At 34.5% G+C, this 26,353-nt stretch overlaps 1 protein-coding gene across 1 annotated transcript in view; it reads right to left on the reverse strand.

Moving 5' to 3' along the window:
* Ptx1 (pituitary homeobox homolog Ptx1) overlaps nt 1–25,918 on the reverse strand; it is an 85,156-nt gene extending 59,238 nt beyond the window's left edge. The window contains exons 1-2 of the mRNA XM_074122542.1: nt 25,413–25,918; nt 17,018–17,337 (exon numbers count right to left, since the gene is read on the reverse strand). Coding sequence (XP_073978643.1) covers nt 17,018–17,225 — 208 coding nt within the window. The 5' untranslated portion in view covers nt 17,226–17,337; nt 25,413–25,918. The remainder of the gene's footprint in view (nt 1–17,017; nt 17,338–25,412) is intronic.
* Nucleotides 25,919–26,353: the final 435 nt, after the last annotated feature.

Below are 26,353 nucleotides of genomic sequence, written 5' to 3' on the forward strand. Positions count from 1 at the left end.
TAGTGAAGCGTAAAAGAAGTTTAAATACATTTTGTTCATTCACTCTAATCTCCCATTTCTTTGTACCACTCTTATATTAAGGGCAAGTGTTCTGGAAGGTATTTAGAGGCCGAAATAGGTTCTGAATGAGAAAAAAGAATAGCAACATCATCAGCAAAGGCCGTTCTAAAAAAAAAACTGTTCTAGAATGCAAAGGACAATCGGCAGAGTAAATTTATGAAATGTTTTTCAATGAAACACAATCAATATATTTATGTTTCAAGTGCATTAAAAGGCGCTAATGAAGCCAGCAGCCATGCGAAAAAAGTGCATATAGGACCTGCAAAACGTCTACTATCTAGGAAAAATCAAAAGCGAAAATCTGCAATCAATGCTCTCTTTCAAAGAGAAGTAAGGAAACATAAAATTTTAATTATTAACTTCACTTTCTTAAGCAATTTATAGAAAGAAGAAAAGTTGAATAAATTTTTGGCAAAATTAAAAAAATCTTTTATTGTGAGCTCGGAAAATTCCTTGAGGTGCCATAAAAAGAGATAAAGCAGACTAACAGATAAATTAATGTTTACACAAACATCTTAATGAAGTCTTAATTTCATGTAATGCCTTTCTTTTTACCAACAAATGAGTGAAAAATCAGAATTAATAATTAAATCCAATCGAGCAATAATTTGCCAATGGAAATATATAAAACTCCGGTAGCTTTTTGCTTTTTTATGAATGAGTTACATATTTTTTACGACAAACTGGGTGAACACGTTTTACGGTAAGATTTATTTATAATAGACAGTAAAAAGATAAATATGATCGCCTTAATAAAGTTTAAGATAGATTAAAATGAAATCCAAGTTAAGCCCTAAAATGTTGTAAACATTTTGAGCTGTAATAATTGCCGGGTATTATTTGTAATGCTCCGGGCTTATTGGGTTAGTATTTTCTGGGCTCTTTCAACACGAACACGCCTCCATACGGGGAACATTAAAGTTTTGAATGAAATCCAACTTTAAACAGATTTTTTTTTTTTACATATTTTCCTTTTAGCTTTTGAGGATTAAAAAGGGTTAATTCAGTTTATTTTTAGATTTACATGTTGTTAATTGAATTATGTGATTATTTAATTGAATCTAATTGTTTGATTGGCTTACTTTTATACAATAATACACAATAACACGAAGAAATGATTGTTTACAACTGGTTAAGTCTTGACTATTGAATATGGGCAACGCTTTAAAGTTTTTTAGAAGATAAAAGATATATCCTTCAGAAGATCCTGTTAGAATCTTTCTTAAATCACTTCATCAATCAGAAATCATATAATTAAGCTTATGTTATGTATTAAGCTCATCTAATCTTAAGTAATGTACTACACAATGCTTAAAAAAAAACTTTAAATCCTTAAAAAACTTTCGGAAGGTACCAAAATCTTCCTCTATCTTGTGTGCTCCCTTTGGCATTTTCAAATATTAATCCCAGTTAACTGTAGTAATTTAAACAATTTATTTTATTAATAAAATTTTTTCTCCTTACCGAACTAGCAGCTTTTTCTTTTTGTAATATTTACTAATCTAATAAGAACAGTCCCAAATTTCATATTTTGTTATACTATTTTAATGCTATTATTATTGTATACTTTTTTGTACTATTGTATCCAAACTTCTTTGTATGGGGCAAGGCCCAGATTGCAAATAATAAATAAATAAATAATCTGATTAATATTAATTAGAATTTAGGATGGAAGATTTGCGAGGAATCGGTCAAATAAAACAACTCATCTTTTTGCCAACGTTTCAAAATACAATATTTTGTATTTGCAATATCCAGGCCTTGAAGAGGAAAATATACGAGGGTCGTTTGAAAAGTCCGTGCAAAGTCATAGAGATAGCAGCACTGGCGCGTATCGAGGTTATGTTTAGTTAGTAGCATCTCTTGGAAGAGCACACACCAAGTTTCAGCCAGATCGGTCTATTTCTTTGTGTTTGGCATTCGTTTGAATCGAGGAAGTCGAGTGATTTTCAAAAAATGGATGAAAAAGAATTTCGTGTGTTGATTAAACACTACTTTATGAAAGGCAAAACGCCTCAGGAGACTAAAGAGAAGCTTGATAAACATTATGGTGACTCTGCACCTTCGATTAGAACAGTTTATAAGTGGTTTCAAAATTTTCGGAGTGGCCATATGGGCACAAGTGACGCTGAACGTTCTGGACGCCCTGTTGAGGTTACTACTCCAGAAATCATTGATAAAATCCATGATGTGGTGATGGATGACAGAAGAGTGAAGGTGCGTGAGATTGCTAGTGCTGTGGGCATCTCGAGTGAACGGGTACATAATATTTTGCATCAACATTTAAACATGACAAAGCTATCCGCAAGATGGGTGCCGCGATTGCTCACGCTTGACCAAAAACGAAATCGTGTGAAGTGTTGCAAGGACGGTTTGCAGCTGTTCCAGAAGAATCCGCATGACTTTAAGCGTCGTTTCGTCACTGTGGATGAAACATGGATACATCACTACACTCCTGAGACCAAAGAACAATCTAAACAATGGGTTACCAAGGGGGAATCTGCGCCAAAAAAGGCGAAGACCGTTCCTTCGGCCAGAAAGATTATGGCGACTGTCTTTTGGGATTCGCAAGGAATAATCCTCATCGACTATCTGGAAAAGGGTAAAACTATTACAGGTGCATATTATTCATCGTTATTGGACCGTTTTTAAACCGAGCTGCAGGAAAAACGCCCACGATTGGCCCACAAAAAAGTCCTTTTCCATCACGACAACGCACCAGCTCACACCTCAGCAGATGTGGTCGCAAAATTAATGGAAATAGGGTTCCAACTCGTTTCACATCCCCCCTATTCTCCAGACTTGGCTCCCTCGGACTACTATTTGTTCCCTAATATGAAGAAATGGCTGGCGGGAAAAAGATTTTATTCAAACGAGGAGGTGATTGCAGAAACGAATGGCTATTTTTCAGACTTGGACAAATCCTATTATTCGGAAGGGATCAACAAACTAGAGCAGCGTTGGACGAAGTGTATAAGCCTAAAAGGAGACTATGTTGAAAAATGAAAATGGTTTACCCCAAAAAATTAAGTAGTTTTTATTTTTGCACGAACTTTTCAAACGACCCTCGTATTTGTCGAAACGTTGGCAAAAAGACGAGTTGTTTTATTTGACCGATTCCTCGCAAATCTTCCATCCTAAGTTTAACAATTTGCGGTCACGAAAACTATATATTCATTAATTAGAATTAAAGCTGTAGTTAAAGATGCAAAGTTGGAAAATACGTAAGTTAGAATCTCAAGAATTTAGGTAAAGTCATGCGAGTGTACTCGTCAGATACTTTTCTTTTCCAGGGATCTCACAACTTAATTCTTGATGAAAACTCAAATTTCATCGCCAACACTAACAAGTGAAAGAAAAAGGAAATTGATTTATTTCAACAAATCTAGTTTTTCTTGTTTCTTCAGATTGAAGTAAAAATAACAGAGGAGCAAAAGTATACAAAAAACTATCTATTCATCATCGAATGAATCCCAGTGAACATTTAACAAAGAAGGGCCAGTACACTGAATGAACATAGATCTTTGTTTGGAAATAGGAACACGGGTGGGATCTAATATCTAATTCTACCACATAACAGCCACATTACAGTTTGGCAGAGCGGGGCAGTAAGTTGCTATTATTACTAGAGCCAGGGTTATTGACTTTACCCTGTCCGGAGAAGCGATTGGGTGGGTGCCGTCGTTTTACCCAACAATCACATGGTCCAGTTAGACTGATGTCACACTTCTGTGTAGCTGAGTGCTAGTCTACTGTCACTTCCGGATACTGCAGTTACAGATCAGATAATTGCTCAAGTGAATGCACTTTTGTTGCGCCCAGCTTCACTTACAATTGCAATTATACTTCATCAACTTTCTTAAAGCCTGCTTGCATTTAGATTAACTCAAATAGACTTATTTTCAAAACTATTCTTTGTCATTTCTCCTGCTTCCAAAAGCGAAGTTCAAACAAATTTCTGAAATCATGTTCTTTCTCTTTCTAAGTCTTCATATTTAAGGCAGTGATTTCATTTTTTTATTATTTTTTCCTCTCTAATTAGCTGGCATAGTTGATGTCTTGCCAGATTCTCTATATCACGTCACACTATTTCCAACAGCTAAGGCCCTTCATGAACCGTCCACGTATTCAGCATTCGGGTTACTGAACCTTTTCTTTTTAACTTAACGCTAGTCACAAGCCTTTTTTTGGCCGTCCGAAAAAGATGTTGCATCATTCCAATACAGCATGGCTGTAAAATGTGGTTCAAACGAAATAAAGGGTGCTCTGCGGATGTCTTCCAGCGCAGAGTAATCTTCAAGATGGTCCCCGTCCATCATCTTCCTGCCTTGGAAGTCACACTCTTTTTTCAAGACGCGTCAAAAGTCCCATTTAATTTATTTTTATTTATTTATTTAATTTTTTTACTGCCAGACTCCAGATATTGTTCTTTTGTTAAAGACAAGACAAACACAGGCCATCACCGGTCCAGTGCTTTCTTAAAGAATCCTACAAACAGAAAATTTCAGGGTAGGCAGTAGTTTCATATTAATAACAATTTTATAATTGTTCCCAACTAAGAAGGAATCAAATTTCAGCGAGGTATAATTTCCTGACTTTATCAAATTATTTAAATACTTTGATTTAAAATTTACTGTTTCCTTAAGATTTGCAGGGGAATTTTAACGATCTAAACGCGAATATACGACTCTACAATAACGAAATAATGTTTTTTATCAGTGTAAATAATTCATTTGTAACATGATATTATAATGATTGTTAGTACAATCTTTTGTAGATTCCTGACTTTCAACAATAAGAAGGCACCTAGAGGGTTCAATGCAAGAGAAAAAAAGGTCCTAATTACTCATAATATTGTAGCATGTTACTCAAATTTTGAAGTGAAAAATGCCCCTGAAATGAAGTAACAAGGAGTTAAGTGGAAGAGAAATAGGCATAAGCATAATCCTCATCTGGGATGTAAATTTTGGTATCATTGGATACCATTTTGTTGGAAGTCGTCATGAAAAACTATCAGTACTCTCTTATCGGAGATTTTGGCACCCTACAGACATATCAGCCTAACACCAACAACAGTCTGGTCATCACCCACTTACACACAATAAAATTAGCATCAAATTAGTTCTAAGTGTGCTAGGATCTTGATGTTTTTCAAACATCTCGTACAATTACTTTGTTTATTAACTGTATTATAAACCGCAAAACATCCGACCAATGCGCAATTAGTATATATTAACGCGAAATAAAGATAATCTATTTTTCTCAATTAAGGGAAGGAAATTTTGTTGATAGCCCAACAAGTCTTTAGAGAAATATCTGCCAAATTTGGTCAAAATAGAAACGATGGTGTAGAAATATATAAAGAACAAATTAATTAATTTGATGAGTGCGGGGGGCCAATGTCGGGATAGGGGTGGCAAACTTCTTCTCTACAGGACGCCTTTCCTGTACTTTAAATGTACATAATTGGGAGCCACTGTCTTCTGGAGGGGTGGGTCTGTGTCGGGTTTGGCACCCCGGCAAGGTATGAATGGTACGAAAAAATGTAGTGTAAATAGTATAAATATGTTAGTTTAGGTTTAGTTTCTGTTTAGGGTGAGAGGAATATTGAGTACTCCACCCGAATTTTAGTTTAGTGCGTATATGTGTAATATGATTGTCCATTTTTAATGCGTGTATGTATTTATTTGCTTGGGAATATTTATTAGTATGAGCGCATTTAAGTATGTAAGTATTTATTGGTATGTTTGTCTGTATGAATGCGAAATCGTAAGTGTAAACCAGAGTAAATGTACATATTAGTTTTACTTAGGCTATGATCCGTGAGGGGTGCGAGGAATATCAAGTACTCCACCCCAAGTAGATATAGAAACAATATAGGTGCGATTTATTTATATGTTAGGACAGTTGTCGTTAGGTTTTCTTCGTTAGGTAACTAGTAGTTTAACATAATCAGTATAGTGTCCATCAGAAATAAGAAAACAGGTGCGAAAGACCTTAGATGTTGTGCACCTTTCAAATAACAAAAAAAAAAAAAAAAATTAATTTGAATAACTTACTATAATACAAATTTTTGGGAACAAGAGAAATATCAAATTTAAACTTCCTTAAGGAAGTTCTTGTTTGGTTAAAAACATAAAATAAAATAAAAAAGAAATCGTTAAAATTATAGGTAGAATAATATTTTACCATTTTTACCTACTAAAGTGTATTTTCCTAACATTTCTATTTAACAGCAGGAATAAAAAATAATGGTTGTAAAATATGAATAAAAGACAGAGCAAAAAGTTGCTTTCGTAGAGTTCCGTGTAAAAATATAAAAGAAGTAGTTGAGGCCAAGACTGGGTAGATAGAAGAACGGTTTTGTATTAATTTGGCCCTGTGGTTTGGACGAGGGGATTTGGTTGAGGAAGGAAAAAGATCTAGTGCCGTTGGAAGGATGGTAAAGCCGGAGAAGGCTTAAAGGATGAACCCGAGACCCTAGGGCCCAGTCGGCTAGACCCATACCCTGGTAGACACTCTATATCACCCTGTTCCAGCCGCAGACTGTGTACACCGCCTACTATATATCACCTCTCCATTTCTCTCGGGCCAATCTATCCCCTACTCACCTTCTTTTTTTACTTTTTTGCCTATTTTTTTTCTAATTAAGCATAAATCATAATTAAATAGGTTTAAAATACTTCAATAGGAAATACGACTTTCAGAAAGTCTTTATTTTCAATTTACTAAAAATATTACGTAACCAAATTCTGTTAAGGAATAACAATAATGGAGAAACTGAACTTCCATTCTTTTAAAATATTGATTATTATTATTTATTTTGAAAATTACTCTTAGTTTCACGGTGAGTCACACAGGCAATTCTGACGCTACATTACCTTACAGGATAACTTCCTAAGTAATCTTTAGGATTAAAGACTCCCTTTATTGAAAGAAGATAACCGCGTGGCCACTGCGTTTTAATCGTCTAAGACAGTGGTTCTCAACCTTTCTACTGCCGTGACCTCGCAATACGGTTCCTCATGTTGCGGTGACCCCAAACCAAAAAATAATTTTGGAGACTACTTCATAACTGTAATTTTGCTACAATTATGATTCGGAATGTAGATACCTGATATGCATTATGTATTCTCATTGCTACAAATCAAACATAATTTAAACATAGTGATTAATCACAAAAACAATATTTAATTACATATTGAGAAATATTTATTACTAATTCCAGTAAATAACATTAACGGCCATAACGGCGTGCGTTCCAGAAGGTAGCGCGGCTTCTCAGCGGCTAAAGCCATCGGAAATATGTATTTTCCGATGGCTTTTGGGGACCCCTGTGTTTTGGTCGTTCGACCCCCGCCGGGGTCGCGACCCACAGGTTGAGAACCGCTGGTCTAAGAGGATGGATGATGTGGAAAATTTTGACTTTTTCTTCAGTAATTATAAATAAGAAATTATTTTACTATTAATGTAATAGTATCTCCTTAACGTGTCTTCTTCTTTAACTCGCTTCTTCCTGCAGTCAGAGATCTATAAATTTTTAAGCCACCATTCCTCAGGAGATTTGGAAGCAGGTAACTACTACTACTATTCACTGGCCATCACAGCCCATGAAGGTCCTGGACCTCAGCCACAACAGCTTTCCAACGTTCTCCAACTGTGCAGGCCGACCTCCTCCAAATCACCCTCCACGTCCCTCAGCCATCTCAACCTTGGTCTGCCTCAGGACCTTCTCCCGCCAGGATGTCCGCACAATGCTCTCTTTGGAGCCCTTATATCCTCCATTCGGTGTATGTTCCGCTCCAACCATCGCAGTCTTCCTGCTTTTATGCAAGACACAATATCAGGCTCACCAAACAGTTCAGCCACTTCTCCTGGTTCGTCCTGATTCTGAAGCCTTCCTCTGTCCTCGCAGGTCCAAATATTCTCCTTAATATTTTCCTTTCCCACCTACCGTATCCTTTGCTCATCTGTTCGGGTCAAAACCCACGTTTCTGGTGCAGTAGGTGGCAATCGGCCTCAGCACTGCCTTATGAAGCCTTATTTTTACTGCTCTTGACACATTTTTACTTCTAAACACCATTTGAAGAGCCCATAAGCAACTATTTCCAGCAGCCATTCGTCCAGCCAATATCTTCTGTTAAATCGTTTTTAGAGGTTAACACTGAACCCAAATATTTGAAATTCCTTACTCCTTCAAAGGTATATGTCCCCAACCGTAGGTTCCGAAATATCTTTCTCTTTCTTGTCATCACCAAATTTTTGGTTTTCTGACAGTTAACCTCCAATCCAAACTCATTAGCCGCTGCTCCCATTTCCAAGAATGTCGCCTGTAGCTCTGCTTGAGATCTTGCCATTAAAGCCACATCATCAACATAGGCTAACACCTGTACCATCCTAGTGTAGGAAGCAGGTAACACCCCTATGTAAAATCAAAATCTGAGATTTTTTTTTTTGTATTTCTAAAATGGTTTATTCTTCTATAAAGTTTACTCGTTGTGTGTAGGCCATCTTTAAGTAAAACTTTTACGCTTCTATGAAGCAACAATTCGGTGCCTTTCCGATAATACCAGGAGCTTCGAGTACCTTTAGAACAGAGGATTCCAGGGAGTGCGAGAAAAGTCCATTATTATTATTCAAATATTTTTCATTATTATATTATTATCTTGCACATATTTCAAAGAAATTATTATTTTTTTGGAAAGTACACTTTCTTTGTTATATACTCCATGTGTTTTATTTTATTCTTGAGCAAAATATATACAGGAAGTGTGAGGTTCAAGTGAAATTTCTTTAGAGTTACGGGACGGAAAAAAAGATTGGGAATCTCTGCTTTAGAAGCAAAAACATTCAGTTTTAACTTCGGCAATAGTAAATTTTTCATTGTAGAGTTCAGTTTGAGTTAAATGGTGAATTTTTTACATTCTAAATTTCTTTTCTCTTTCCCCAAGTAGAACCAGAGATTCACATCGTCCAAAGTGGAAAAATATCGCTTTACAAGTTGAAGTGACAACACGCCCTTGTCTAGAATTCTCTATTTCTAGACTTCTGTGTAATATATTACAACCAGTTCTCCTACATTTTACATAATATCCTTAGTCCTAAACCGGAGAAAAACAGCCGTCGCTGTCCATCAAAATACACTGGTGGTGAGGATATTACTCAAGCTATAAAACATACTTGTTACCCTATTTGTTACAAACATAACACGCAACAAACTGTCCTGTTTCCTCTCACACATTCGAGAATAGCTAATGATTCTTTGTGCACTACATCAAACATTTTATTTGCCAAATTTTGGTTTTATTAAACATAAATTCTTTATTTTATTTTTTGATTCATGAAAAATTCGTAACGCATAAATATTTTTAGTTTCTCTAGCTACGATTACAGGAAGTGTTCGAGTTCACTTAAAATTTTCTGATTCAGTTGGACCAGATATTCATATTTCTAGATCCAACTCATGTTTGAAAATAAATTATTAATCATTGATTGTTCTTTAAAGTTTTGCTGCTGAATATGGTGCACAATACAACTCTTAGGACATAGCCAATCTTGAAACATAACATTTTGTATCGACAAAGACTTCGATCTTTTCTTGCCCTTTATCTGGAAAATGAACAAAGCTAATTTCTTTAAATTTAGCGAAATTTTAAAGAAATGATGGCTCGAAGAATACAGCAATTATTGTACACTTTCAAAATAATGTACAGTTCTTCCATTACATTTTTTCTTAATAAGCGGAAATATTACGAAAGAATCAAATTTTGTATTAAAGGATATTATGTTTTGGGATTCACTGAGTCTCAAAAACAATGATATTCATAAAATGGTGTTTGAGTAAAGTAATCTCCTACATATTTTGTTTTCTGGCTGGGCTTAATATTCAACTACCAAATTTTACTAACTTAAGTGCATTACATTACCATACTATATACGTATTTTAACATTTTTTTTTTGTATTACTTCTGTTACTGTACCGTTCTCTTTATCATGTGACATACCTTTTCATTTCACCAGATTGTTTGCTCAAGTCAGGACTACTACAATTAATAAACTGTAATAAAATTTGCGTGTCAACACAAAATTAATCCTCAATTGAATTGCCAAACTCTGTCCGCTAAATGTATTAGAAGACATCGACCACATTCTAGTTGAATGCCCCTTCTATCAGTCAGTTAGCCATCAATTTAAAGTTCACAATATGGGATAGCAGGTGGCCGATATTAAAATAGCAAATCACATTATATTATAATTACATCTCATCAGTACTGTTTTTAAGAAGCTTCATTCTCACTTGACAATCTCGTTTTAAACATATTCACATTTAACATTTTGGTATGTCAGTAAAAATAATTAAATCTAAGTTACAGTTCCTACTGTTATTGATATTACAACCTATTAAAGTGTATTTTCAGTTTTTTGTTATTATTTCTTCTTTATTTTTCAAGAGCTAAGAGCCAGTATTATACTTTGTGTAAATTGACTTGTTAAAGAGATGAAAATTTTTCTTTTTTGTATAATTTATATCGAAATTTTTGTATTTTTTGTAACCAAACCCTTGCTATAAGGACATAGTCCTTTATAAACAATAAATAAATAAATAATAATAATAATAATAAAAAGTAGCTATACCCGAGATACGAACTGGGGATTTCCAACTTACAACACCAAGTCCATTAGCACTACATTAAACTGCCCCAATGTGACTAAAAAAGTCAAAACTCGCAGTAAGTTTAAAGTTTATATTTCGTTTTGGACTAAAATCACTATTTTGTTTTTTGTTACTACTGATATATGTTATACTTTTGGGTTTACTGTATATTTTTACAATACTTTGTACAGTGCTTACTTTCTGGCTCATTCCACGGAATTACAAGCTGCATAAAGCTAATGCTTATTTCTCACCAAAACTCGTGAGTTTCCTGAAAATCCGAAGTAAGTTTTTTTCATTTACAACTGTGAAAATTATGAAAGTCGTGTGATTCAGCCATCTGGTTCTTTTTATGTATTTTCTTTTCATCTTTTTTTTTTTTACGCTATCGCTTCCGCCAAGAGCAACATATTGAATTTATAAACAGTAATAAAATTTTAATGGAAATAAGCGGGTGGATTTTTAACTTAGAAAAATAGGTGAACTGAAGAACATTAGGCGACCATATTAGATCCAACAGGTGGTGAACGTCACAACTACTGCCCCCACTGTCGGATGACTATCTCTAATCCAGCCCTATCTCGCATCTCACTGTTATATCATCGGTAGGTAACATCATGTATCCAATCATCTCTTCTCATGTTATCATCAAGAATTAATTAAATTATGTTAACCACATTCAGAACTATTTATTGGTTAATTTTTAATATGATGGAAGTTTCAAGTCTATAGGCCAACTAATAATCGACATACTCAGATATCATCGTAACATTTTTTTGTTATCTAAAACACCCATGATGGCCGCCAAGGCTCTTGTTTCTGTGGCTCCTCCAGGTGGTGTTTCCTCATCATCTACGTGAACCGCACTTGGATGCTCTTGGTCTCCTCGTTCTACTTTTTCCTACTGATCTATTCTAGCCCATTTTTCGGTCAATTCTCAACCTCAATACCTTTTTAGCACAAAGTAGGGCCCGAATATCACCGTTTCAGACTATCTGATGCTTTAATTTTTTTTTTTTTTTGCAACTACGTTGAAGTCCATCCAATGTCATTCCTCTTGCCTTGACCCACAATGGACCATCTCTTCGCGAAGCCGAAGCCTTTTTTTTTTTTAGTAAAACCTTCTCGTTTATCTTATGCTTGCGCAGCTTCAAGATCTGTTTTTGCAAATTGTCTGGCTTATATCCTTTTCACAGAATCCAATTCAATGGCAAATTGACCCTTATAATACCATTTCCTTTTGTACCCACAACAAAATGCTTCCTTTTCTCTTCTTAGTTTACTTCTAAACCACTTTTTCTAGGTTTATTAATAGATTTTTGAACAGTATATAATTTTGTAACGTGTCTTACAGAGCCGGTAATCTGCATTAATTTCAAACGAATCGATTACCTTCTACGTCTTCCAAGATATTTTTATTTCTTTATTGGATACAAGAAATAATGAAAGCCCTGTTATTACTTTATTTTATTTTTTTATTGCTTTTCAAAGATAGAAATATTAAGAATTACATTAAAGGCGGTCAACCTGTGTGGTCTATAACAAACTTCATTTCTTTTTTCTGAACATATGTTGAAGGATATTGGTACTTGAATCTTTGGAGTACTTAGTTAAGAGAATATGCCCTAGAAAACAAAGTATATATATATATACACCGGCAAGCTTAGAACTTACTCTAAAGAAGCGATGAGAGCGGATGGGTGTGTTTGACGTCATTATAAAAACAAAATAATTTCTACTGGAAAAGAGGTTAGCCGTCACAAAAATACTCTTGTAACTTGAACGAAGCACTGAAAGACACTACATTTTTTTTTCGGATTATTAAAACTTTTTATCTTATTTGAATTGAATTTCATACTTCAATTTTAATATAAAAGGAGTCAATTTGTTTAAATAGATGGCCATTCGTAGCCATTACCGATAGCCGAGCGTTTAAAGGCAAGGAGCTCAAAGAGGTTTTGTGGTGGTACAAAGTCGATTCTTGATTTTGGCCTTGTTTTTTTTTTAAATTAATGCTGTAAAAGATAAATTAATTGTAAAGCAACTAAGAAGCGATCCAAATGAAGGAGTTTTATATTAATTCATGTTTTACTTTACATGGGGCCCTATTTACAGGCAGAATATTTCAATTTTCTGGTTTCAGATAAATGTTTACAGTTTGTTTATATGTACAAGATTATTTGACGAAACCGAAATGAAAGTTATTTGCTTTATTCTATTATAAGTGAATAAATAAAGTTTACTTCAAAAAAAATAGATTGCGAACAACTTGAAGTTTAAAGAATAGGAAAATTTTATGCAGAATAATTGCTGTTTTAGAATGTAGAGAACACAGTGTGGAATTCAATCAACTCAATACGAGGAAAAGCAGTTAAATGATTCCCAGATTGAAGAGAGAAAAGCTGGCAGAATGTGTGTGGGCAAGAAAGAAAGTAACTTGAGAAAAACAAAATTATATTAATAATTAAAGTAATGCTTATTTTCAGGTGGACTTTACGACCAACTACCAATCAAGTGCCGCAAATCTCTTAATAATCTCGTAGATTTTACTCTTTTTTGCAACATATTTTTAGAACTATAGGCTTCTCAATTGCAAATTTCCCGCATACATATTATTTACAGTTTAGACAGCATTTTTTAGTCTTACTGCCTTTGCAGTAACTTATTTGGCTATTTTCCGACCATTTGTTCGTGTACTAATATTTGTCATGCTTTTGCAATGGTAACACAAATTTTGCCTTGAAATTTCACTTCCCGTAGTTTTTTTTTTTTATACAAAATCCATGGATTTATCCCGGGCCTAAGTCTAGGATATTGAAAACTATTAGTTGAGGCCATCTCCGAGATTTTCCACGGTTATATTTCTTCCACGAGTTGTATACATTTCTGCTAATTTCAAAGCGACCAACTTCCCAAGCGGAACTATAGGTTCTCTGCTTTCTCGTTTTCCACAAAAATGGAAAGCCTTTTATTGCATCGAACGCTAGCCAAGATTTGATACCCAAATTTGTCCGGTTTATTTGGCATGTACTGAGTAAATCAGCATCTTGACTTTGTTAGGAACAAATGTCCTTGAAAGAGATATATGCTCTTGGTTAGAACAGTTTTGACTGTTCTCTACGAATTTGTTCCAAAATTTAGAAATCAAAGAAAATTTATCGGTTTGTAAACGATTATTTCTTTAATCCACTCGAATAAACCTCAAAATTTCCGTCTACACATAGTTTTCTGCTCACAGTGTTTGAGAAGAATGCTCGTCCCCATTTTTTGTTCCATAGAAAAGGGCAATATCGTAAAGTTTTTGCCTCATGTGCACCACATGCAAACAATAATTTAAACCAAATTTAAAAAACGGTCAATTGAGTGGTAGGTTTAGTGATAAAATTCAACACCAAGACTAAGAAACGAATTCAACGCCGAAGTACATCTTTAAGCTTTGAACATTTGCGTCCATCTCATTAGTTTAATTTAAAAAAAATTCCTCATTTCCACAAATGTCTTTAAAATTAAAATAAATATTCTAAAAATTTAAAATTTCAATCGTGTGTATAAAAAGAAGTTAATACAAATTTGATGGAACATTACCACAACGCCTCTATACTAAACCAGTAATTTTTTTTTTGTTTTTTGTTTCAGTTGTCGCGGATTGTTGGCCTGGACTAATTCCAGCTAATCCCCCGGACAAGACCAACCAATCAGCTTGCACAATTTGCCGGTACGCTGGCCGCGCTGTCTGTCAACTTGGGCAAGTTAGCAAGAGCGATAGGGCAATCAACCCTAAAACAAAAAAAAAATAGCACACGTCCCTACCAAACTGCTATCGCTTTTCTCCTCATACTCCAGTTCTCCTCTGTTGTGTGTGTGACTGTGGTGAGAGGAGGTGAGGAAGCGACGGAGAGAGAAAACGAACCCAATTTTAATTTCATTTAATGCAGAATAGAGAGATGAAAAAGAGAATTTAAATTATTGAACTGATAAATATTATTTAACCTCCAGAGCCCTGTGAACATTTCATATAACAAAAAAGCCTTCTACATGAACAAAAATAAAATAAGAATACAAGAGAGAACAGAATCTGCATTTCCGGTTGGTTTATTTTCTACCGATTCAGTCGCTACTCTTAAGAAGTATTGCAATCGTGTTTTTAGTTTTATAAACCTTAAGAACTTAAGGAGGATTTATGGTCCAGTTTTCGACACGACTTCTCGCACATGGAGACCCAGAAAAAACTGTGAGCTTTATGCTCTATATGGGGCTGAGAATGTGGTCCGTTTCATCAAGGCTCGACGATTGGAATGGTTAGGGGCCACATTGCAAGAATGCCAGAAGACAGGATGCCGAGCAGACTGCTGCGTGGTACCGTCATAGGCAAGAAGAAGAGAGTTGGCCAACCGCGAAGACGTTGGCTTGATGATGTTGAGAAGGTCTTGAGAGTCCTTGGAGTGTCAGGATGGAGGACAAAAACAGCCAATAGAGATGTCTGGAGTCGCCATTATTAAGGAAGCCAAGGCCCATCCCGGGCTGTAGAGCTATGTAGTAGTAGTAGTAGTTTTATAAACATCCCTAAATAGAATCCCTAAATTATCCTACAGAACCCTAAATTCGTTAAGGTTTTTAGGAAAATTGTCTGCACCATGAACAGTCAAAAATAAAAAGTCTCATGAAGCTCAAACTTGAAAAACTACTCATTGAGTTTATTCAACGGTACCTCTACTACTTTAGAACTACAGGATCTTCAGAAGATTAGGCAGTGTTGGAGCGGAACGATTGCCCAAGAAACGCTCGCAATAGCGCATACTTTGGTGGCTGATTAGAAAGAAACTACAGTCCATCGCTCAGTTATCGCGGTTAATAGGGACCGGAACCGGCAGCGATAAGTGAAAAACCGCGAAGTAATGTCACCCTCTCATTTTTAGTATATGTATAATATCAATAAGTGTATATGAAACCATAATAAGTGCATATATTATCATTAGAACATTAAAGAATAGTTTCAAACATGTAAATAAAATATTAATAGTATAAATAACATACATAAAATAATGTATAAATGATATTAACATGATACGAGTGAGTGTAACATACGTAGATGTAACTAAAGTGTACATACTGTGAATATGTTTTTAGAACTCTTTTATTCTTATAACAACTTTCGCGCCATAATTCCTCAATTTTGAATTTTTGAACAATCCACAATGTACTGAGGCCGCGATAAATGAACCACGAAGTAGTGAGGGGTGACTGTAGTCCAAGATAGCCCTTCATGATTCCACCAAAGGAAAAATCAAAGCAAAAACTTATGGCACGACGAGAATGGCTACCTCTGGCCGTCTTGCTTTTTAACTCTTTGAGGCACCCGATTTTAAAGAAAATAAAAGCCCCAGTTGCACAAAATTTCTTCTATTATAAAATAAAATGGAAATAAACATCCATTTCCATTATCTTACATATGTAATCATCCCTCTCAAATAATCATCACTCTCGAAATAAGAAAAAAGAAAAGAAAAACTTAATAACATTTCAATAGTCCTTTTTTAGTGTGGGACACTGGTATTGTATAATACCACTATGCAACTAATGCTTTATATGATGTTCATTCAAACACTACTTTTTACCAAAACAAAGCGGAACTTTGCAGACAGTACAGCACACTGTCCTTCAGCGCACTGTTCCTTGAAATGTTCAAGTCCCATGTTTTGACCCAATTTTTTATAAACAATATATGAATTAACAACAGCTGCATCCAAATAATAGAACAGCATGCGGTGCTACCATTTTTTACTATCGGTCAAGTTTATAATAAATATAAACATTTTTTCACTTATTTACGCATTTACCATTTGTGCATAGCACTGCCAACTGAATGAAAAACTTTAAATAACATTATTAAGCTGTAAGTATGAATAACTTCAACTTTTCGAGGTGGTAAAATATATCCCACCAAGCAGAAAAAGCTAATCAGAAGGTGGGACAGTTTTTAACCCACCTAGCCCAAAAGAGTTAAGTCTTGATTGTATAATAACTATAATGGCTCAATAATTGTAATTATTATTCCATTAGGATTCGGAGGAGTCACTTTTAAGCTGTTGTCTTTTTAAATCAACAAAAGACATTTTTATGGAGTCTCTTAAGTCTTAAACATTATGGCAATCCTGTTCTCGAATCCAGTATAACCACTATACAACTGTTAACTCCAATATTTTTCTTGTACCCAGAAAGATAAAATAAGAGGGCCACGAATTTTTTTCCAAGTTAAACATCACGGGCAAAACATCATATTGAATAATCAAACCCCCTTCTTACCTCTTTTAAGCTTCTCCAGCGGTTCATGATGTAAAGGAGGCGGTGGTAGTGGCTCATGATGATGATGGTGATGCAACAGTAGTGGTTGGTCCATGTGTGAGGGAGCATCGGCACCCTGCGGGCCGGCACTGCCTCCAGCATTACCCCCTCCGCCGGTACTACTCACTAGATCTTGCAAACACAAGCTGGAGTCAGAGAGAGGTTCCATAGCACTTTATTCCCTTTTTTAGTAGTTCGTAATTAGTTTTAATTTTTAGTTCTTCTATGGATATTTTCCTCACCACATTACTCCAGAAAGGAACCTCGACACGCGCTCACACCTGCGCAAAGAAGAGAAAATTTAAGAAATAATTAGTAATGGTAATTAGAAGCCTACAAGGAAGAAACAATCAATAATTAAGATAATTAGATTATGTAAGAATATAGAACCTGTAGGCTACAGGCAGGCTAAACGTTAATCGTTATTTACAACTCTTAAGTTCAAGATGCTTTGCCACAAGACAGAATGGCCATTCGAATGGTTGTATACACTTCCTGACAGATCCTTACACACTGAAGGAAACACACGCACAGTACACAGACTTGCCAACGGTTAGTCTTTGTGAAAATCCGAGGGAAAAATAAAAGGATACGGCACAGTGCTTTGTCTCCAGTGAGAAGGATTCGATCGTCTGAGCAACCGACTTAAGAAGAATAACTCATGTTTTCATCCTTTTCTGGCACTTTCTTCACAGAGTTCCCCACGTCCAATTTTACAGTTAGGCCTGTGATGGGGGGCCACAATGAACCCTTTTGCTCGCGGTGGTATGGGCTGTCTGTTAAACCCACTGAAATTTATTTTAATCTATGGAGCGAAATGTTAATCACTTTTCAGTAAGAACGAATCATGTCTTAAATTTTCTTGAGACAATCACAAGTAAAAGCTGACATTTGCGGTTATTATACGTAAAATTTCCCAGAAACTATTCCCTTCTCCTTTGTCTTTGATCCAATTTTTTGAAACTGGATGTTCACTGGAGTTCACAAGGTAGAGATCGTCTGAGTATTGTTATAAATGATTTTTAATTTTCTCTAAATTTTTTGGAGTGATAATAATTTCTCAAATATGGAAAACCGAAAAGCTCAAACATGGCCCGATCTAAGTTTTAGTCAAAATCGATGAAACAAAATTGCATGGATTTCACTTTTTGCGATCATTTCAAAATTACGGTTAAGATTTCTTTAAAAATTTAGATTCGTGACAACACGATTTTTAATTGTAACATATTCTAAACAAAATTGCTTTAAGGAAGGTGTAAGCTATCATCCCGTTATCTATTTTTTATACATTAAGTAACAGTTTTAAAAATGGATCGTCAAAAAATTTGATGTCATTATTTTCTTTAATTTGGGCTATCAAGTGGCCAGTTATAATTACTCTTGGGATACCATTCTTGTAATGTATGATTCGAGGGAATTTAGTAGAATGTAATTTCACTGAATTAATTGTGAATACATCCATGGAATTGTAAAAATAAATCCATGGATTGCAGTAAAACAATAAATCTGGAACGGAACGTTAGAAGGAGAGAAAAAATAAAGGTGTCCACTTTAGGAGAAAATGCCACCTTCAAATGGTTTAATACTTGAACCTTTAGTAGGATGATAAGAAATGTGGAGTGCAGTTAAGATACTAAGAGATTTATGCGGACAGGTTGGACGCCAGTGGCTTTGGCCTCACGTCCAAACGACCTTACTTTACCAACTTCTTATTGGCTAGCACTACAGATCGAGCAGATAAAAACTTACTGGTTTTTTTATTATTATTTTTTTATTTCTTACTTAATTCAACTAATCGAAGATCTTTTTAAAATGATTAAGCAAATTTGAGAATTATTCAGTAATAATTAGGAAAAATCGGAGGGGTTATTCAGACTGCGCTGCAAGCACAAATTAAAATTGTCTGTACGAAGATGCTAAAAAAACAAGGACTCCACTCGTATAATTTCTTGCTAACTTCCTTTTGCGAATTTTGCTCTAGGCTATCGAGGGAAAGCTACGAAAGAATTTTGCTAAAACTTCAATAGAAACTAGTGGTACGAACCGTAAGTTTGGTAATATTGTTTTAAATGCTACGATCGCCAATCAATTTCTATTGCCACTCTTTACTGACAAAACATATTTATTAGCGATTTTGATAGAATGGTTCAGAATGATGAAGTTTAACTAAGGGACCCCAGTTCGACTCTTGCAAAAGATACATGACGGGGAAAAGTGGATTAATCAAAAGGAATTTCCATAAATAAAGAGGAAAGCCTACACCTACACTTTTCCTTCAACGGATAGTCGGATCTTTGTTAGAAGTTTTTCAAAGCAGAGATCTAGAAAATCTTTTGGAAGCCTTTGGTAACACTTTGTGGTAGAGAAGGGGCACCTAGGGGAAAAAAAATAATGGTACTGAGAAAGAATAAAAAAAGTAAGTAAAGTAAACGCCTATTTTTTCAGGCGGGGCTTAACGTCCAACTACCAATTAGGTGTCGTGGACGGAGGCGACTAGCAAACATACTTTACTGTAAACTTCTTTTATTAACCATTAAAAATAAAATCCAAGGCCTAAGACCGGGGAATCGAACCCAGTACCACAATACATATTAGCTTCGCAGGTCTCGCCTCTAACCGCTCGGCTACCGTGGCGCCTGAGAAAGAATATGTATGGGCCTGTGAACAGTGTTACTCCTGTAGAAGGAGAACAAGCGCAGACCTGAAGAGCCTAGTCGCAGTGGTGAAAGTAAGCAGATAGCATTGGTTGGGGCCGCAGCATGAATGAAGGAAAAGGAAAGACGGCAATACCGACGGTCATCCAGATGGTAGACGAGTAAGTTGAAGGCTGCAGAACTTGGAAAAAGCAGCCAATGAGGAGATGGTTAGCCAAGGCAAAAGACGAGGATTAATGAGATCACAGTTGGACGTAGAGCGTAAAAAATGCGGAAACGTATTTTAGCAGTGTCAGGAGTAACCCCACCTAATAACATAAGCGAATCTTTCTTTATTAACTTATACAAACGATGATGTACTTGTTTTCATTTTCTAATGAAATGTGAATTCACATTCTTCTTCTAAAATAAGAACGCTCGAGTAGTTAATCGCGGTATGAACTCTCTCTCACTCAAATTAACCCAAATCGAGTTTTTAAAAACGTTTTTAGCACATGGTCTATAAGTGATTGAACCGAATTTCTCAAAAACCTAAAAAAAACAAAAACGCAGAAAGCTTGAACTTGGTATTCCATATTTGATGTGCGTATATTTTAACTGCGTTTGACTCAAGCATCATTAGAAACCCTTCTAACACAATTGTGATTTCCCTTAAAGAAATTTCTTCAAACATCGAGTACTATCCAGTTGGAAGAAAATAGATTAACCGAAAGAGCGGTTCACAGGATTATTTTTTGAGTTTTTATATTTTGTTTTTCTTGAAACGAATCCACTGATATTGCAATGAGATTTTTTCCAGAATCTAGCTGCTATCCTAATTTCGATATTTATTAAATTTATACTTTTAAATGAAACAGTTAGCGTAATGATTGCGGTAAGTCATGTGAGTGGTTCTAATCAGATTATTAAGCTCACCAAAAAATTGTTTTGTTTTGCAACCATAATACTACTTTTTGATCGTATAAACAATATTTCTATTATATTTTGAGTAATTGCTTTAAATAATTAATGGTTTTGAGCATAATTTTAGCGAAGGCGATGACTGCAGTATTTACTATTTATTTGAAGCAATTATACTTAGATTTATGAACAAAATACTGAATTAGAACTTATTCGCATTTATAATAATTCAATATAATCTGAATAAACTTCTCTTCACCATTAAAATAGGCAAGACAAACCAATTCGCAAAGTCAAGAATTATATACCCATGGAATTTTAGCCAATTAAAACAAGAACAAAGCTTTTGGTCAATAATAAATTAATAAAATAATTCATAAAATGTTTAATAAGAAACTTAGAAACAAAGTAAAATTACAAAGGAATAATCTTACTAAGAAGAATAACACAAAAGAAGGATGTTATGATTCAATTTGAAAGAAATATAAAACGAGAGGAAATGAAGTAAATTAGATAGAATACAAGCAGCGCGAGTTTCTTTATATAAGCAAATAAGGAAATAATTGACACTAAATATTGGCTGATTCGCTTAGCACCAGAGGGAAAAAGAATATTAAATATAATCCCTAATAAATAAAACGCATTAAAAATATTGAGAAGTATTAATATGTGTCTTAAGGGACGATTATTAATGGGGAATAAGGATTATATAAAAGTATCTTGAATAATAAAACAAAGTAGTTCTAACATTCAACGCGATCTCAACACAATTTAAAAACATCTAACGAGTTTCTTTTACCGTTCTAAGTAGTGGTGGTATGGACAATTTGTCAGATTTTGAAGTACTTCTGTTATCTGTTTGGAACATAGAAGAATTACGGCCAAGAATCCAGGAAAAAAGTCTCAGGGTGGGTAGCATGATGCTCCAAAATGAAAACTCACAATGGCTAAACTAAACCCTTAATGACGTTGTTCTTTTAGATCTAGGTAGAGCACCGTAAATAGTCACGACTAATTTAAACTATCAAAAGAAAAATGCGACTGAATAGTCTTCCGACCTCATTTCATTTAATTTCTAATTTCAAGAAGGTCTAGTGGAAGCTGCAGGTTGGATTTCTAAGCTGTATAACTTGAGTTCAAAGAACTGGTAAAGGTCAGTAAATGTTTGGATACTCTTTAAAGGAATTTAGGACGAAGAGAATTGCTAATAATGGCCGTGATAGATTAGTGACTTGATAACTTTCTTAAACTGTAAATCTTATTTTGTTTTATGTGTACATTCTTTTCCAACAAAACTCTCAAAACGTTTTTTGTAAGTTATTGAATTTTATACTTTATCAACCAAAATAGTCGATATTCCCATGTGACTAATTTTAAGGGAAAGCTCAAAAGATAAGTAGCCAATTATCTTTCAACAGAACATTATTCTTTTGTGGATTTTTTTTTTTGTAATATTAATCCATTGCATTCAACGGGAAAACAATTCGGAGTTATGCTCCCACAATGAATGTCTGTTATGTACTCTGTCAGCATGAGAAACATAACAGAAAAATCACAAAACCTGAATGTGAACAGTTATCGTTTAGGTGCCACCAGGGGACCCGACAATGCTCAAAATAACCAGCAGGAGTAGCTCCTTTATAAGCCGATTTTTTCATCTTTGTTATTTTTATCGGTTGACAGTTCAAATGATGTTTTTTAAACAAAAACAAAATGTCAAATTTCCTTTAAAAAACCTGTTTTTTTACTTGAAAACTCAAAAGGATACTTCCTTTTTATTAGAATTAAGTAAAACGAAAAAAAAAAAGCTAAAACAAGATTGGGAAAATTTAATAATTACTTCAGAATTTCCAAAAATAATAGCAAGATTTTGAGCAACTATAAAACTTAAATGATGAAAATAATGGGGAAAAAACTGCTCGAAACCATCTTATTCCAGAAACCGGATACAAAGGGATTGTAAGTTTTACTGTCAAGTACTTAACAAAAACTTGGAGAAAATGTAAAATAAATATTAGAACCGAGTGAAAATTTTTGTCCTTATTTTGAGGTACTGGATTTTCCAGGATATAAACTGGGAAATATGAATCTTATTTCAATTCTTTTATTTTTTTCCCCATTTTCTAATTCTACGTAATAAAGAGGTGCAAAAAAAAAAAATCATTTTAATTTTTGTGGAAATTTTAAGTGTCAAAGAACGAAGGTATACAGAATTTACCAAATTTTCAAGAAAAATTCCTGCAGCAATCAACGAGAAAATTGAGGAACAAATTGAAGAATCCTTTCAGTATATTCATATCCGTTTTTTTTTGGGGGGGGGGGGGGTTATGAGCAAGAACCTTTGCACCAGATGCGATTAGTTCGATTTAAAAGGAGTAATAAGTTCCTGTTATGCCCCATTTTTGGAGAATTTCTCAAGAATACTTTTTCTTTCGAGTTGCAAGAGAAAGCAAAGAATGATCCAAATACAATTTAAATGCGTACCTTTATCTTTTACAGGAAGATTACTTACTTCTAAAAACTTGTAAACCCGAGCCTCTAATTCTCTAAAGTACAATTTCGAACTATTCTGAAAACTAAATTCTCTATTCAAATTTAAGAATGGATACTAAATCTTAATTAAAAACGGAACTTTATCGTATATGTTTTGAATCACATGTACTTATACATTTGAAACAGATAAATGACTACAATACTGAACGACTTTGACGCGAACAAGAAATCACCGGAGCCGATGAGTCGAGTTATCTCTAGAACAACAAGATTTATTGTTGACCCTCAAACAAACAATAAAACATATAATAAAACAAAAATCAATCTAAAAATAAATACCTTTATATATATTGCCACATAAAAATAAATAAATAAAGGCAAAAAAAAAAATCATGCCTCCTACACTTTATATCTAATCACTAAGAAGTGGGTATCAACTTTTTGTAGATTTTTCAAGAGGTAAAAAAAAAAAGAATACTCAAAATTGAGATGAAAAAAATTCTGAACCGATCGCAATACTTCTCCTTATTACAGTCAGAGAAAGTTAAACAGGAATCTCTCAAACATGGCAATCAATTGAGAATTGATCTTTCTTTTTTTTAAATTAATTTTATCTTAAGTGATTAACTTTTGAAGAGAACTGGGCCGATTAATTGAGATAATGAAATACAATTCATGAATCAAAAAAGTAAAAATTAATTAATGACTGAATGTACAAAGAGCTTACAAAATAACATAAGTTTGAAACGAATTTAAACTTAAAAGTAAATTTGTCTATTAAAAATTAAACTCATAAATCTAAGCTGAGAAATTAGTTTTAATCTAAAGCAATGAATTAAAGCTTGCACTGGTTGCTTTTCGTATAAGGTGCTTAAACTTATTTTATTAACTTCCTCTAAGCTCTCGGATAGGATGTGTTACAATCATCCAGATATTCTATTTTGATTTTTTATTGGAAATAAAATTTTCGTTTTGTTGAAGTCAAGAAAATTAAAGTAAAGTAATAAAGTAAATGGACTACAGCGATATGGTTCAGTACAATTTACCCGAGATAAACAAACCACCTCTACCAAAAACTATTTTTCTGGAAAAAGATGTTTTAAATGAAAGTGACTCCAAAAAGTGGAATTTCCCCGTTAATCAAAAACTTTACAATCGCGTATCATAGAACAAACTAATCGATATATAAATTTTGAACTAACGAAGATTTTACTTTTTTGGGCATGATGGAACCTCACTTACGGATTGACGTACACTCACTGACAAACTGCACAGACAACTTATTTTTAAAATACCCAAATTTTTTTGAGCACACATTATCTCTAAACGTTTATCCTAAACACAAAACTCAAAATGTAACATCTGTCTGAACGAATACCTCCTCTTAAACAGAGTAAATGAAAAATTATAAAAACCTTTTGCCATTTCCGTTTACGATTGCTAAAGACAATTTAAAGAAATATTACTTCGGAAAGAAATCAATTTAATAAGTTCAATACCTAACAATGTAATTACATTTTGAATAACTTTTTCAGGCAATATTGTCCAAATTGTTACTTTAAAGAAAGTAATAAACTTCCATTTCTAAATTTAATAACATTGTCACTTAAATATAACATTGGCGACAATTAAAACGTGTAATTTAAAAAAAAAAAAATGTAGTTTTAAGAAATCTCTTTAGACTTCAAAATATGTTCTTAAATGCGGTAAGAGACAGTTGTAGGTATTTTAACAAAAAATACAAATTTAATAACAACTGAAAACTTTAAAAATGTAGTGAGAGCTTTAAATAATGGAACATTTTTAGTTTGGGGAGGAGAGGCATTTATGGAGCTGAAATATGATTTAAGCTTTACATGAAGTTAGCTATTTTTTGTTGCAGCATTAAAAAGACGGATGTTACAAATCTTTAAGGGCCATTATTTAGGTTTTCGCTAATTATATGCTTGCTTATTGTCGCTAATTGTTTGTGGTAGGTGGAATATAGTTGAGGGAATAATGAGGTCAATAAGAGTAACAATTATTTTCATTGTTTTTGTATTTTGATAAAATCTATGGAATCACTTCTTGAGCAAAAAAAACAAACTGCGAGAGGGTTAATATTTAGAAAACTGTAACCAAATGTGGGAAGAATGAAATTTGATGTACTTAATGTTTAAAGATATATGGATGATGACTTAACTTGAGTTTAAAGGAATCACTTAAACATTGTGAAAGGAAAAACAAGTAGAAGTAGGTATTACGAATAGACAGAAAGGAGCACTTTACTTGAGAGATTTACAATTGTGCAGGTGAAGATCAAAACCTACCTGATAGAAAAGGCCACTCCCCCAGCATGCAAGTGGCGCCTTATCCCTGCAGAGCCTCCTCCACTAATCCTGACTCTAATCCGGCAGGACTTACCCCGGATCTAGTCCGTCGGCGGGGTAGTACTTGCTCTCTCTCTCCCACTCACTACTCCTGACTATATCTTACGGCTTAGCTTATAGAACAGCTGTCTGTTACTCTCCTCACTCGGACAGCTTCCTTCCTGTCTCTTGTCCAGGTGTAATCTGTATATGAGTTCAAGTTGAAACTGATTTGTTCGACTGGTATGTTCTGCGGATGCTAGTGTACGATATACTGGCTGGCTAACTATAGTATGTTGCCGTAGTTGTCCCCTTGGAGGCCAGGAAGTAGTTTCAACGGCGGTGTCTCGGCCAAGACTGGATTTGTGGGTGCACCCCCACTCCACTAGCCGCCTGGCATGCCAGAGGGTGGCGCACCTCGGTGGGCGGAGCCAATGTCGCCATCTTCATAACATACACCGCTTTTACACTAGTACTAGTCGCCCCCCCAAAAAAAATTCTCCCGGAGAGAACTCTTCTTTATTTAGATAAATAGTAAACAAAGTGATCTGGGCCCCCTCCCAATTCTCCACATACTTCATTTCTGCGACTCCACAATTTTATTCTTTTTCACTTCAATCTTTTTACAGATTTATTTCTATCATTTTTTTTACTTCCTTTTCTGCTTCTACTTTTCTTTTTAATATGTTTTTATTACAACTGTTTACTCACATTTTTTTTCGCGTAACAATAAACATTACCGTCCTGTCTACAAATTACTAGACGTTAAAAAAAGATCTATATAAAGGCTAGAGATTATGCACAATCACAGCCGTAATCCTGACAAAGATCTTCTTACCCTGAGACTACATCAACACTAGGCTACAAGAAGCTTAGCCCAACTGGTACAGTTAGGCCCCCTA

The sequence above is a fragment of the Rhodnius prolixus genome, unplaced genomic scaffold, assembly GCF_049639745.1.
Source record: "Rhodnius prolixus isolate KJV_2025 unplaced genomic scaffold, Rpr scaffold_8, whole genome shotgun sequence".
Classification (NCBI taxonomy): Eukaryota; Metazoa; Arthropoda; class Insecta; order Hemiptera; family Reduviidae; genus Rhodnius; species Rhodnius prolixus.